We start from the raw sequence: 14,830 nt of genomic DNA, 5'->3' as shown, positions 1-14,830 counted from the left end.
AATCTCATCTGATCTGGACGACAATGACGTGACGTCATTTTGGCCGTAGTCGAACTCGGCTTGCGACCACCACTTTTCCAAAATACCAAAAGTTTTTAAGTCAAATCACTATAAATGGAACTTCTCGTAGGCGACCACCTCTCGTAAGCGACCACCTCTCGTAAGCGGCCACTTTTAGAGATGATTGTTTAAAATTTTCAATTGTTTTTAACCTCCCGTAGGCGACCACTAGACACACAATCTGCTGTATCTCTCACGGGCGGAAAGTGAAAAATGTGTCACTATAACATGTTGACCACATCATTACAGCGGACGCCGTAAATCTCACAGTCGGAGCAACCGGAAGTGTTTCCCGATTAGCTTAGCATTGAAACAATTGATAAAATGCACCGATGCTTCACACTGAAATAAACTTTAATTAGATTGAATCCCTTGTAGGAAAAAACTCTCTTATCTTTTTGCTTATGTTCCGTTCCTAAATAATTTAGACAGCGCTACTTGGAGGAATAAAAGAGCCAAGTTCCTTTCACAATAATTGTCTCAATCGCTGTGAGATACAAACAATCACCATAGACACTAAGATTTTTTGCCTAGAATAATTTTGGACCAGTCTTAATATACTTGTAGGTAAGAAAAGTTATTACTATGGGTTTCGAACACTGGCAAAAGGGTTAGGTCTCCGTAAACAACCCGAAATTAGACCCCCTGTGGTCTGACCTCTGGTAAGCGACCACCTCCCGTAAGCGACCACATATCCTTGACATTACTTGTGGTCGCTTACGGGAGGTTCAACTGTAGTTTCAGGCCAGAGAATCTTGCCGCTTTCCCCTCAATAACCAGAGTTCTGTCGGGAAATTTTTCATATCCTCCCTTTCAAAGCCCAATACAGACGCCAATGCGAGCTCGAGCTACTCTGTCCTATGTCTGGCGGGGGGGTGAATTCCATATAAAAGTGACGCGTGACGGGGATGATTGTCGTACAGGTAGTACCTTTTAGGGGTTAAAATTCGTGGTTTGGTACCCCTTAGGGCGCTAAAATCTAAATCTTTTGGGGGTTCTTTTCAAAATTTCCGACGATGACCCCCATCACTTTTGTATGGGAGTCCCCCGCCCCCCGGCCGGGACTATATCGTGCCTCATCGACCTCCGCATTGCATTTAGCCCTTCTGCATTTTTCTTCAGCCTTCCGTTTTTTTTACCTCCATGATCAGTATAAAGAAAAGTTGCTCTGAAAATGAATAAAACATAAACACGGTAGGAAAATACTGAACAAAGGTTTTCATAAGGCTTCTTCTCCTTTTAAGCTTCTTCCACCCGCGCGCAGGGTAGAGAAGATCCCCTTTTAATACTTATCTCATATTTCCCACATTGGCACATATATTCACTGGTCACGAGTGGGTGGGGTACAGGTTACATAAACAGCCGTTGAATTGCGTGAGTCATTGTAAAGAAAATAAACACGTTTGGCTGGGCGCAGCTTTGGGCTCAGTGCTGTACAATGCGGAATCCTTGTAGAATTCAGCTTCGCTGAGATCGCCTCATGGCAAGAAGAACCGGCCATTGTCATTTCGACGGAAACGTCGCAAATTGATTCTAACCGCAAAAAGTAATGAAACATTCGAAACAGTAAAACTTGTTAATATTCACTGCTTCGGGGCTGCATGCAGTTACATTAACTTGCTTTAGATTCGTGATGTTTTGAAGTTAATTTTGTTTTGCATGCAAAGGGGTCTTAAAAACCGCCGGCGAAAGATTTTGACTATATTTTAATAAAGCTGTCAAAACAAGGTTTAGAATGAAAGATTATCCCCATGACCGGCCGCTTACAACAGCTATGAATGACATTTTTCATAATTTGTCAGTGGGTATTTATCTATCCGTTACATCTCTAAGCGTGACATACTTCATCCGGCTGGCTGAGGCTTAGGAGAGCCTGGTGAAATGTATTTTATCTTCACTCTTATCACTGCCTTGCTGTCCCCTGTTGTATTTCCATGCTCAGAATTTCTAGGCACTGTGCATTATAACCCAACTGAGCGTACAGTCTTGGCGCCGATTGTTTTTCAAGGGTTAGTTCACACCACCATAACAACAGACGACCCAACAGGACAGATTTTCCACGCTTGTGTCAAAATCCAGCAGGTATTCAAGTCGCCGTTTGAGATTCCCCAAGAGATATGTTTTGGATCATTCGGGATTCAAGAGCTGTGTTTGACATATGTATTCGAAGGTTATGACTACGTGTTCTTTATGAATGAGGACTTCACGGCGAGATATGACGGATTCCCCGTGGCTGCTCTTCGTGTTACAGACGAACTTGTCGCAGCTGTTCGCAGAGGTTATTGCCCGGGGCAGGAGTCATTACGGCAGCACTGTGGTAAGATTAAGATAACTTAACTTTCCAAAATTCTCCAAGAGAAACGCCTCTACCTGAATTATCAATGTAAAAATCACGATATTCGGAAAAACCGGAGTTTTTCTGAGCTTCGCTTCAACACAAACGAAAAGTCGTAGGGAAAATTGTTCTCCTAGCCTCGTTTCCTACTAGAAAGGTAGTTTTTATACAAGCCGCGTCCGCAGTTCAATTCTCCACGATTCATGAAACCATGTAACCCAGACATGAAATAATCTTTTTCTGTACCACTATATCCCATTGGTAGCTGAACTGGTTTAGTTTACATAGCGCCGAGAAAATGTTTATGTATTTATGAATATAGGAATTTTCTTAGCGGGTGTATTTTTCTTTCTTTTTTTTTTCCGCGCTCGACGCGCCACATTGATCGCATTTTTTTCTGTGGCCGGAAGTTAGTCGCGACTCGATTTCATGTCACTGCAGATAAGTAGCGTGATCCAATCATTGAATAGGTCAACGCTAAAGCTCGCTCACACACGAGACAGTAAATGTAAACATGTGTACTGTAAGAGCAAGATATGTCCTCGGCAGAAAACGAATGAACAAAAAACGTTTAGATAAGGAAGTAAGAATTTTGTTGTGTTTGCGTTCCCGTTTGTGCTTGCGTGAATGCCGTATTTACTTTAAAATCCGGGGGGAGGGGGAGGGGGCTCATATGTTAAGGAACCCTAGTGGTCGTCGACAAGGGTATCGTGCGTAGAACACTCTATTCGTCCTTTCATGTGAGTTCGGTTCAAATTAACAAATTGACGTCAGTTTATGTATGCGTCTGTCTCCTTTGATGATAGCGAAGTGCTATTAAAAGAAGGGAGACATCACAGGAAGCTTCATTTTACTCTTTGTAAGCGACAAACTTGACGCAGTTGTTTTAAATAATAATAATACCTAAGTCCTTTCATGGTTCCAAAAAAGACAAGATCACCTACGTTTCGAGAGCTTGTTTTCGCCACTACGCCGTTCTCACAAAAACACGTAGTAAAATGACGACGGCAATCTCGTTTTCCCGCCAAAATGACTCTGGTTCACGCACGCACACTCTTTTCCTACTGGTGAGAACTCGTAGTCGTACTCGACTCTGTAGTCAAAGTTGATCCACGACAATTTTGACAATGTAATGACGCAATTTTTTGACGCGTAATTGTTTTTTTACAACAACAAAACGCGCCCAAATTTGGTTCAAACGCGAGCAAATGGAGTAGAATGCGAGTCCAAAAGAGTCGAGTAAACGCGACATTTAATCTGATTCCTAAAATCAGAATGTCTTCGTATTCTCCATTAAATAGAATAACTCAGTTATGAATTGGAGGACTAATCTTTATCCAATAAATTTCTAAAAATAATCCGGCGGAACACGGTAAAGCTCAGCTCCGGTATCTTCAGTTTCAACAATAATTCTGCTCACCGCTGATTTCCAGGTCAACATTGCCAAACCTCAAAAAACATCCTCTGCTTTTAGAAATTTAACTTCTTTTGTTTTAGCGGAAGTATTTTTGACGATTTCCTAATTTATAAATTCTAGTTTTGAGGTTGAATTCTCGCTTGCCCACATCAAGAAGACAGCGCTAAAAAGTTTGGCAAGATTTTCACCGGTGGCTTCAACTCCCTACATTTTTTATTGACGTTGAAAATTAACCAAGGACTGTGCGGGGAATGTGACAGTTGTTGTTGTACAAAGCCTTTAACGAGGCCGATCTTAACAAGTGGGAACCCAGATTTATAAAGAACCGTGCGGCGCTGTGCGCCTGCATGAGTTTCTTCAGGAGCCCATTACCCTGGGCTCCTGGTTTCTTTAACAGAAAAAAAAACGGGGTGGTTGGATTTCCCTAGATACACAAATGCTTGGTAAAGGTGCAGAGCACAACTCAATTTGAGACCAATCACACAGAAGGATTTTTCGTCTTTTATTTCAGATTCAGTCCATGAAATCTTTCCTACCTCTTTCAGTTAAAAAGGCAAAAATCTTTTCCCTTGCACCCAGCAGGAAAAAAAACTCTCATTGGAGACCAAAGCGGTTCTTATAACCACGATTGGAGTAGTGAATACCTTAATACAGGGGGAAACCTCCTGGAAGTTTTAACCTCCGGGAGACACCGAAGTCAGTTGCACTGAACAGGTTCAATTCTCTACAGCTGTGGAAGGTTCAGTCAAAAAGCACCGTCAGTTACCGCTGAGCTAGGCTCAGGTAATTTATTATTTTGAAACTCCAACGTAAGTGGCACTTTAACCGAATTTTGATTCTTTACAACTATTGTGGAAAAGCACGCCCCCTTCCACCCCACCCTTTATATTTGAGACTCCCACACCACCACCCACCCCATCTCATTTAGGCTTGTGTTTGGGCTTGTTTTCTGCGTCGCGCACTCATGAATGCCAAGTTTTGTGTTACTGTCAAATTTTCTACATTATCAGACGTTCAAATTAAAACCATCATCCGATTTGTGTAGGATTATGTGATTTTCAAATCCGATAAAATATATCCAGGATTTTGAAACAACAAATTTCTGCCCTCACGCCCTTACACCAAAGGATTATTGGCCATAAACGAAGTCAATCTTTTAGCGCCGTGGACTGAATTCACCGGATCACCCTAATCCGGAACCTTAAGTCAGTATTGAATTGATCTCGAAGAATTTCCGACAAAACGTAAACGAACCAGTGGAACTACGGCGAGTCTCAGAAATGTTTACAGTTTTAAGCATCTTGTCTGAACTGTTTCGTGAGTAACATTTATTTGTGTGTATTCTGACCACCCAAGACCTCTTAATTAAAGGGTTAACAGGTTGCGTGTCAGAAAACGGTAGACAAGAAATTGCTTAAATTGCAAAAATTCCTCAAAATGCCAATTGTACTCGAAGTCCACGCGGTCCTTTTTGGCACAAAATGCTCTGTAAAAGTGGGAAGGGTTTCCGTTCTCGGTATGTAAATTCTTTTGTACCTCCGGGATAAGAGAAAACAGCGACTGTTTTGCGGTTTGTTACAATTCTTCCTAGTTCAGTTTTTCAAGGCTTTATAACTGGGGAAGCTTCATTTACTCAAAAGTAGTTAAGGTCATTGGACGGGGACACAAATTTAAAAAAAAAAACGATGGATATTTCATTGTGTCGAAGGTTCGCGAAGGTGCATTCAAATTCTTCCTTAAAAGATTAAAAGGTTCTTTGAAGATTTGTGACGCAACAATTGATCAGCTAAGAATTAAATGTTGGCGCCTTTAAAATGAAATAACGTGCATTCCAACACGTTGTGTTTGTCTGATGCGACATTAGCTTTTATTATATATCTCAGTTAGAACGCATGGTGTGATTGGTCAATTTTCCGGGCCGTATTTTACTGCACGGCCTGCTAAGTTTGAAAGTTTCCGTTACCCGCGCGGCCGATTAACTTCAGAGGTATAATAAATATCTTACTAACCTCGTTTTCTAGGTCCGTACTGTAAGTTTCGGATCCTAGTTTTTTTCCCGTCCATTTATGCCCAAGCGCGAGGCGCGCGCCGGAAAAAACTCAGTCCGTAACTGACGGTACAGACCGAGAACTCGGTTAGTAAGAAGTATTGATTGCAATAAAGAAAAAAATATTTTTTTAAAAAAAATTGATTTATTTTCACAGAGCCACCAAGGATAGAAAACTCCACTTTTGAGTCTGTATACCGCGTACAGGAAGGACGTAATGCTGTTGTTTACTGCAGCTCCACTGGTTCCTCCCCATTAATAGCAAACTGGTACAGAGGAGGACAGCCGGTCTCCTCAGATAAACAAGAAGGGAATATGCTGAAAATCACTGATGCTACCTTGTATGATACTGGAAGATATACCTGCATTGTCAAAAATCCTGCTGGAGAAGCTATTTCTGAGACATACGTGCAAATTCGTAAGTAGGAACTAAAATGGGTAGATGTGGCCCTTTCACTATTGGATGAAAAATTTTACTTTCTGGCGTAAGGCCCAGTTTCCGACACGGCTGGTTTAAACGTGCTACGCAGTCACAACCGAATACACGTGTGAACTACTATAACGTAAACGCAAACGCACAAGCAAGCGTTCCCACGTGTGAACTTCCATAACGTAAACGAGAACGCAGAAACAAGTTCAACCGAACACACGTGTACACTAGCATAACGCAAACATAAACGCAAGTGCCGGATCACATGCCGGTTTCAAACGCGAGCGAACACAGCCGTGAACTAACAAAACGCAAACGAAGAAGCAAGCTCATTCGAACACACGTGTTAACTATCACAATGCAAACGTAGGCGCAAGCGAGCACGTGTATAAACTACCTTGACGTAATTGCAGACGCAGGAGCAAGTGTCGACGCAAGAAACGGAAAATTTTCTCTTCTCTTGTGCTTGAGTCTGCATTTGTCGTGAACATCGATAACGTAACGCATGTGCAAGCAAGTGAAGCGTGGCATTTCCACCATATTGGACAACAACTCAAAATACGCATGCGTGTATCGTATTCCTTACGCATGCGTTTGTATTTTTGCTACTTTTGAAAATATTGTAAATGGTTTGAACCCAGGAGTCATGTCATAAGTACGTAAATTATGATCATCCGGGTGAGTGTAGTCCTGAGAAGGACTGTTTGTGGTGACTTTGACTGACGTTTCGACAACCCGAGCGGAAGTCATCTTCAGAGTCAAGTGAATTGTGGAACGTCAGTAGGTGGTGTATACGTCTGTGGTTGTTAACCTGATTGGTCAACGAAGCCCAGATGTTATTGGTCGTTTGTAAGTAAGCCGTGATGTTATTGGCTGTGAAGACTGTAAAAAGTGATTGGTGCGTTTCGATTCGTCTTTTGTTAGTCAAAAAGTCCGTGGGTCTATTGTTAGTAAAGTGTCTATTGTTTGTTTGTTTGTTTTGAAAATAGTTGGCGCTTGAAAAAAATTTCTTATGAATAGTCGAACTTTACAATGATAGACAAAAAAATTAGCATTGCATGACTTAAATTCGACTGAAGTCCACTGAAAGAAACGATCACAAATCTTACTTTCCAGTCCCCCAAGATGGTAGAAAATAAAACATTTTCTGCATTAATAAGTGTAGTCTCCCAAGAAACTGCTTACTCAATTGAAAACCTCTCAGTAATTTTTCGTTTCTTTCATTTGCCAGTGCCTTTAGCGTGTGGTCGTTTTGTTGTTATACATGACAACATAACAGTGACCATCAATAGTCCAGGATATCCCTGGCCTTACCGCAAGGCCAGGTCATGTTCATGGCGAGTGTGTCCACCACAAGGGAAGAAGCTGAAGTTTCACTTCATTGATTTTGACCTACGCACGTTTGACAAACTGCATATTATAAATGGTAAGACAACTATATTAAAACTGCTTCGCAACGTCGTAAGATTAATTTTTTTAATCATTTATTTACTTGCAATACTACAGTACAGTACTTGCATTACTACATTACTTGAAAACCACAGTACTTACAATACGACATTACTTACAATACTACAGTACTTACAATACCGGCCACATTCCTTACAATACTAACTTTTCCTTCTTTCCATTCAAATATTTACAACCCACTATTATTAGCCTTGTTTTCTGAAACTAAAGTCTTGCAAAATGATACTTACGATATACTTAAAGTGCCCCTAACCCTTCAATTTGTTTTCTTTTGGTAGATTTCCATATCTTTCAAGAACTCATTTTCGAAAAAAATTTTGTGAAATATTGAATCCTTTTTTTTTTTTACGAGCGCTAGAAGTGAAGGCAGTCTTGTCGATATTTTCACCTATCGTTTGCATTAGTCCCCCACTCGGCCAAATATGGCGCGTGTCGTAAGAAAAGGACATCGTGCAAAAATATCCGAAGATTCACGGTAATGCTTCAATTGTAAACAGAGAAAATGGTTGAAAAATGTGTAGTTTTTGGATGCAGCAACTCTCGAAATGTAGAAAAAGGAATCTGCATGCATAAGATTCCTTCTGAATCCTTCTGGTGTCCTTTTCTTACGTCACAGCTAAGAAAGTGACAAATATCGGACGCTTCTCATTGGCTCGACCTAATGAGCCCACGAGAGAAAAATTTGTCCAGCGGGGCTTAAAGGGCGCAAAAATTTAAAAATTTCAGTAACTTTTAGCGCTCGTTTAATAAAAAGGATTCAATATTTCTCAAATTTTTTTTCGAAAATGAATTCTTGAAAGATATGGAAATCTACCACAAGAAAACAAATTGAAAGGTTAGGGGCACTTTAAACTGTTAAAATTATACTTATTATACTTAACAAAAAAGAAGGAAATATTTGAGTAATAAAAAATAAGTTCGCCAGATCAAAAAAGTGTAAGACGTGTTTCACAAAGGATTTGCAAGTAGCTTATCTCTGTAGACTAATTTACAACTATCGATTAATCGGCCGATTTCTCCCAATTTGATTGAAAAGAAAAAGAGTGAGCAGTCCAAAGTCGGCCCTGTGGCATTGCTGCAATATTTTGAATCAGGCCCATTACACCCCACGCTACACCAAACGAAAAAGAAATCGGCCGACAAATTGTAACGTGTTAATTGGAACATGCCATTGCATTAAGTCGATAAATCGGTACTTAAATTATCTTCTAACTGATTTACTGTAGCCTTTGGTATTTGGTAGAAGTTTTCGTTATGAAAATGCTTAGTTTGTTTATCAGCTGACATAATTTTGCTCGAATAACTTCCCAACTTCGCAATAGAGTGTGCACATATTGCGGACCTGTTTACTCTGCCGATGTAATATTTTTTCAGAAGAAAATAGGCGTTCAAATTTCTGACAGGGACGACAAGACTTTTCCAAAATTTTATATGTCGGAACCAATGAAGCATCCATTATAAAGTGGCTTTTAAGTTTTGACCCTAGGATTTACAACCTTTTTTGTTTATTTGTTTTGTGACTATCCGTTCATTAGCATAAGACGTCGGAAATTGACTTTGTTTGAAGTCTTATGTCCGAGAGAAAAAAGTTAGAAAATTTGTGAACTTGAAGTACCATGAAATAAACATGACTACTCTCCACAACAATTTTATATTGTGCTTACGCTGCCTCTAGTTTGCTACGCGTAGCTCAATGTCTCAGCCCTTGAACGACGACAACTAGCTGTTACAGCGACCAACAATAGTCTTCTCCGTAACACTAACTGGCATTCTTGTTGTTTCACAAATCATTAACAAAATAGAAAGTCACTTATTAGACTTTAGACTTGATTATTACTTTGAATAGAACATAACTAGTGATAAAGTTTACTTTTATTCGCGTAAGGGGGGCATAGCTCAGTGGTAGAGCATTCGACTGCAGATCGAGAGGTCACTGGTTCAAACCCGGTTGCCCCCTCAAATTTCCTATTTTATAAAATTTTTTTGGGACACCTTTTTGGAAACGTCTTTCAATTATTCTCAAGGCAAAAGCTTGAGAAATGTTGATCTAACCTCTTTATGACCCTTCTATTTTCTCGAGCAAACTAAACTGAACTAAACTAAAAAGTTTGCAATTTATTGCCAATCTACTGCTTTCACAATTTATTGATTCAATCTTCAACGAAAAACTGTGCAGGAGATTTGCGAGCGTGAGCGCATTGAGGGGGGAGTGGAACAAGTAAGCAGGTGAACATACTCTTGCTTTCATCCACCTGGCTCGCTTCTATTTTCTGCCAGTTCATAAAAAAGGAGTAATAAGAAGAAAATGGTTGCAAACATTCTAGGCCGAGTGATAAATCAGTGTCAGTCTCCCAGAACCGTATCTTGCTATGAAATACAATCCTTCACTATGAAGCCATTTTGGATACAATGTATCCTACAAGATTCAGCTTATCTTAGGTGAACTTCGTTAATTCGGCCACTCAGCATCAGAGGTGTTTCTCGCATAAACTCGTCTGGTACCCAGGATATATAAATATGGATGGAGGCAGGCAAAAAGACCTCCCAGCTTTATGGGATCATTGTGCATCTTTCATCTCTCACGTCTAGTGACTTCGTGCTTAACATTAGTGCACTCTGCGTGACTACTCCAATATTGACTGCGCATGCTTGAGACTATATCAAGATTCTAATTACATGCAAATTTTTTTTCCGTCAGAGTGTGATCATCATCGTCATCCATGGAGGCGGTACTGTGGTTCCAGGGTATCCCCAGGCTCTTTCGTGTCCCGTTGTAACACCACGTGCATGATGATTATTTTGGACTCGGGTATCCCTACAAACAGGGTTGCAACTGGTTTCCAGGCAACAATCAGGTCTACTGATCAAGGTAAAAACGAAAATATTAAACCACATGTAGCGTGTAGTTGCAGGCGCTTATTAGAAAAAATTTTCTGCCAGCCTAGAACTACTTGAAAACGAACTTAAATGTTATGGTTGTTTGTCCGTATTATCGTCTAACGTGGATATTTTCTATCTTTTTTACAGAAAGCACAGAATTCAATATTATGGAGCTATTTTGTAAAAGCAACCTAGGTATGATGGTTTTATTCCTCTGGGTCCGATTGCTCAAATAAATGTATGGACGCATCAATGCAGCGTTTACAAACAGGATTTCATGTAACTTCTAAATGTTCAAAAACTGTTAGGTCCAACAATTAGTGATATTGAATGGTTCCTTCATTTTTTTTTATGTGCACGCAACATTTGGCTTCTACTTGAACGCCTGGTAAAATTCAAAGGGCGTTCCATTGATCTTGCTCGCGAAAATTTTGCAAACGCCCATATGTTTGGATTTTTCTAGAATGGTCGGATTTTCCTAAATCGTGTTTTTGATAACAACTGAATCTTCATTTATCTCTACAAGGTAAGTACTAAACTTCTATCAGATCAAGAGAAAGACATACGAAGATAAAATACCTAACCCTTTTTGGAACATCATTTTTGAGAAGTTTCGCTAATTTCTTTGTTCGCACAGGTAAAAAGCAACTTGCCGAATTTTAAAGGGGCACTACCACGGTGATTTCTTGTATTGTGGTCAAAACTACTCAACTGACTGACAAAGAAATTATGAAGTGATTTCTGCGAGAAATAACAAATTATAATCAGTTTTAGCGATTTCTCTAAAATGCACAGGACAAATTTGAAAAAGTTGGCCAATTTTTTCAAGTGCCAATCCACTCTCATCCAAGCCATCCGCGGCCAAAAATAATTAATTGTAATTTCTCAGCACTGGTAGGGCAATTGTTAACAAAACTGAAACATCATTTTAATGTTTCCATCGCTACAAATATATTTTTGGCTATTAGAAGTTACACTAAAAATGGGTGGCACTAGGTCATTGCTCGTTTTTTAGTCACCGGTAGCTTTTTGCAAAGTGTTCTTTGCACGCAAGACAAACGTACTAGATTATTCTTGTACTCGCAACGCTGTGTTCGCACGTTTACACACATGTTCGCAAAGACACATTTTTTCCTCACGATGACGAAAAGGCCTGGATATTATGCACGGATCAGAGGAAACGAAAATGCAAAAGGTGGCGTAATCGCCAATTTAACAAAATGCCATCAAGCAAACTGAGTGTCAGTAAAAATGTTCTTTTTCTTCGTTTTCTTTTTTTTAACTTGTATTGTCTCTGTATCTTCAATATTTTTAAAAAATACCCTAATAGGTATGGCAACAAAAAGAAGACGATGTTAGGGGGCAACCGGGTTTGAACCAGTGACCTCTCGATCTGCAGTCGAATGCTCTACCACTGAGCTATGCCCCCCTTCACGAGAAAGCAGAATAAAATTTCTTAGCATGCGTAAGTCTATTACTATTAGTAATTAACATGGGTGTCTTAACGTGTATCTGAAATAACGTTTTTATCCCAATCTTCCAGTTGCTAAAGTCAAAACTACCGTGTTATTTGAGATCGATTTGGAGATCGTCGTTGAGGTTTTAGAAATCTTCAAGCAAGACGGGCCGGAGTTTATTGTCAAAGGAGAACAAATCTCCGTCAAGCACGAGTAAGAAAACATTTTGCTGTTAATGTGGATGTTGCTATCACTGAATTCAAAAACAAGCTGGTTTTGTAGTTTAGGCCCCTAGCTTGTAAAGAGACATTTGAGGCAGTTATGTTGTTGAAAATTTCTAAGTTCAATATGTACATATTCAAAATATTTGAAATAGGCCATTTCCGAGTTGCTGTGAACCTCATTATGAAAGCGAGGCTAAGTGCAAAAGCTTTTCATATGAATATTAGTTTTGTTTGCATATGAATGAAACTAAGTTTCATAATAAAAACTTTGCACTTAGCCTCGCTTTCATAATGAGTTTCACAGCAACTCGAAAATGGCCTATTTAATTAATTAATTGGCATAGATTTTCAAGAATCTGCGTTGATCGTATTTTAAATAGGTAAAGAAAGATTGTGGTTATTATCAGCCATGGTGGTTGTTTCTTCGTGCCAAATTGAATGGAATAAATTGGTGTTTTCTGCAAAGTTCGATCTGGAAGCGGTATAAGGCGAGTAACTGAGTTTGGAGGATTCTTTAAGCTTTCTGAATATCTGTGCTACTATACTTGAAAGGTATGGTAAAAAAATTAATTCACTCAAAGAAAGGTACATTGCTTTGTCCTGTTTTTGTTTTTGTTATTTTTTTGCTTTTTTCTTGCATTGTATACCATACCTTGAGTTCTTGAATCTTCCTGTTTACTACTATTTGTTATAAATTTTGGTCTGGCTACAGGCCTGATGTATTTGAAAGTTTTCCATGGCTATAATGGAACAAAGCAGCTTCAAACAGCACTATAATCTGTAACAGCTTTATAAAGGTACACACGAATTAAGCAAATTAAGAGAGGTATCCACCAAAACTGTTCTGGGACCATGACTAATTGTCTGCTTAAGAGAGGTGTCCACTTGTGAGGGGTTAAAATTATGGTGTTTGTATGTGGGTCGGATCATGACTGAGTGCCCATTTTGTAGAGGTGTCCAGTTATGAGAGTTTAAAATTGTAGAGTTTGTATATGTGCCTGGGACCATGACTAAGTGTCAACTTTGTAGGGGTGTTCACTTATGGGAGGTTAAAAATGAAGTGTTTGTATGTGGCTGGGACTATGACTGATCATGAATGTGCGTTTTGTAGGTGTGTTCACTTATGGGAGGTTAAAAATGCAGTGTTAGTATGTGTCAGGGGCCATGGCTGAGTGTCCACTTAGGAGAGTTGGGAGAATTACAAGGCAAATGATCTTTCTTGCAGTCTATACTATAACTTTGCACTTAATTTCCTCTAAATACTGAATTAGTGTTCTGCTCTAAAAACCTATCCTATGTGAATGTCATAAGGTGGTCTCCCTGCATGTTGTTTCGCTGTAGCAGCGAAGTTCAGAGTAGTCTCTGTAGTTCTCTTCACCCCACTTACGCAAGTGACTGACGCAAGCGATTATGCATTAACGCAACCTCTCGTCTGTGTATTTTACAGCTTTACCATCACCGACATGTTTGGTTGTTCCATGAACGTTAAAGCCGATTCAGAGTATTACATTTTTGCCTCCATCCAAGAATATGATGATATTATAGACTCCACCTCGTACCTGATGGATTTTGCTGTGGACCCAACATCAACGAGCACGCCTGCGAACTTTATACAGCAGATACACAATTTTAAGACGAATCCTCCTCAATGCAGACTAATACCAGTACTATAAGTTTCTTCGCAGGGTGGGGTAGGTGCATTTTACCCTTTTAAGGGCGACTCTCCCTAAGAACCTCATATTCAATTTTTATCTAAAAGATAGATTTCGCTGATAACTCTTCCATCAACTTCTCGTGGCAAGTTGGTAACAAATTTGAAATACGAACGAAGAAATTTAAATTTTCTTAAAATTTTGTGATTCGAACTTTTCGCACCCCGAGCTGTGCTCGAAACCCACTGGCGAGATCGTGAACTTTACAATGATAAGCTTTAAAATTACTGTAATAAATCTGAGCGTATATCTACTTTTAGCACTTATTGCAACATGCGATTTAGCCCAATTTCAGAGAAATAAATCGCAAAAGTGACTCGTATTCACAGGCTCTTCTACATATCAATGGAAAATTCCATCTATCGTCTGTGAAAATCTGTTAAAACATTTGGCGGCAAATCAGTTTCTGTTCCACAAGTGAGAGGTAAAAGTTGTAACATTCGACGAACACGGTCATATTTCCATCGAACATGTCTTACAACGAATGTTACCAAAAAAAAAAAAGAAAGAAATGAGATAATTATCGCTTTGAAGTTTCTCCACGAAGCAAGATTGAACATTTCTTACCGATCTGATCGTAATAAAAATGCTGAAAGAGTTTCATTAAAGCTGTTACGTAGAGAGATCAAGTCAATCACATTGAAACAAATTCACTGCCCACCATGTTTTTGGTTTTCTTAGCCGTTGATCAGTGAAGTCATGATTATGACATCGAGAAACATATTTGCCAATGAAATGTTTTCTTTTACTAAATTGAGCTATGAGGTGTACAATAAAAGATAACCAATGAAATCCTTT

The 14,830-nt window shown here is 39.4% G+C and overlaps 1 protein-coding gene and 2 non-coding genes across 3 annotated transcripts; 2 read left to right on the top strand and 1 right to left on the bottom strand.

Moving 5' to 3' along the window:
• Window positions 1-1,326: 1,326 nt before the first annotated feature.
• On the top strand, window positions 1,327-14,516 carry LOC146461688 (uncharacterized). Its single transcript, XM_085086635.1, has 7 exons — window positions 1,327-2,377; window positions 6,017-6,277; window positions 7,521-7,715; window positions 10,458-10,628; window positions 10,787-10,834; window positions 12,183-12,309; window positions 13,768-14,516. The coding sequence occupies exons 1-7, from the start codon at window positions 1,942-1,944 to the stop codon at window positions 13,991-13,993; spliced, it is 1,464 nt and encodes a 487-aa protein (XP_084942761.1). The 5' UTR covers window positions 1,327-1,941; the 3' UTR covers window positions 13,994-14,516.
• Trnac-gca (transfer RNA cysteine (anticodon GCA)) lies at window positions 9,645-9,716 on the top strand. The gene has a single exon. It is a non-coding gene; the product is annotated as a tRNA-Cys (tRNA).
• Trnac-gca (transfer RNA cysteine (anticodon GCA)) lies at window positions 11,997-12,068 on the bottom strand. The gene has a single exon. It is a non-coding gene; the product is annotated as a tRNA-Cys (tRNA).
• Window positions 14,517-14,830: the final 314 nt, after the last annotated feature.

This window comes from Pavona decussata, unplaced genomic scaffold (assembly GCF_977016875.1).
Source record: "Pavona decussata unplaced genomic scaffold, jaPavDecu1.1 SCAFFOLD_195, whole genome shotgun sequence".
NCBI classification, from domain to species: Eukaryota; Metazoa; Cnidaria; class Anthozoa; order Scleractinia; family Agariciidae; genus Pavona; species Pavona decussata.
This window is presented reverse-complemented; position numbering and strand designations above follow the sequence as displayed.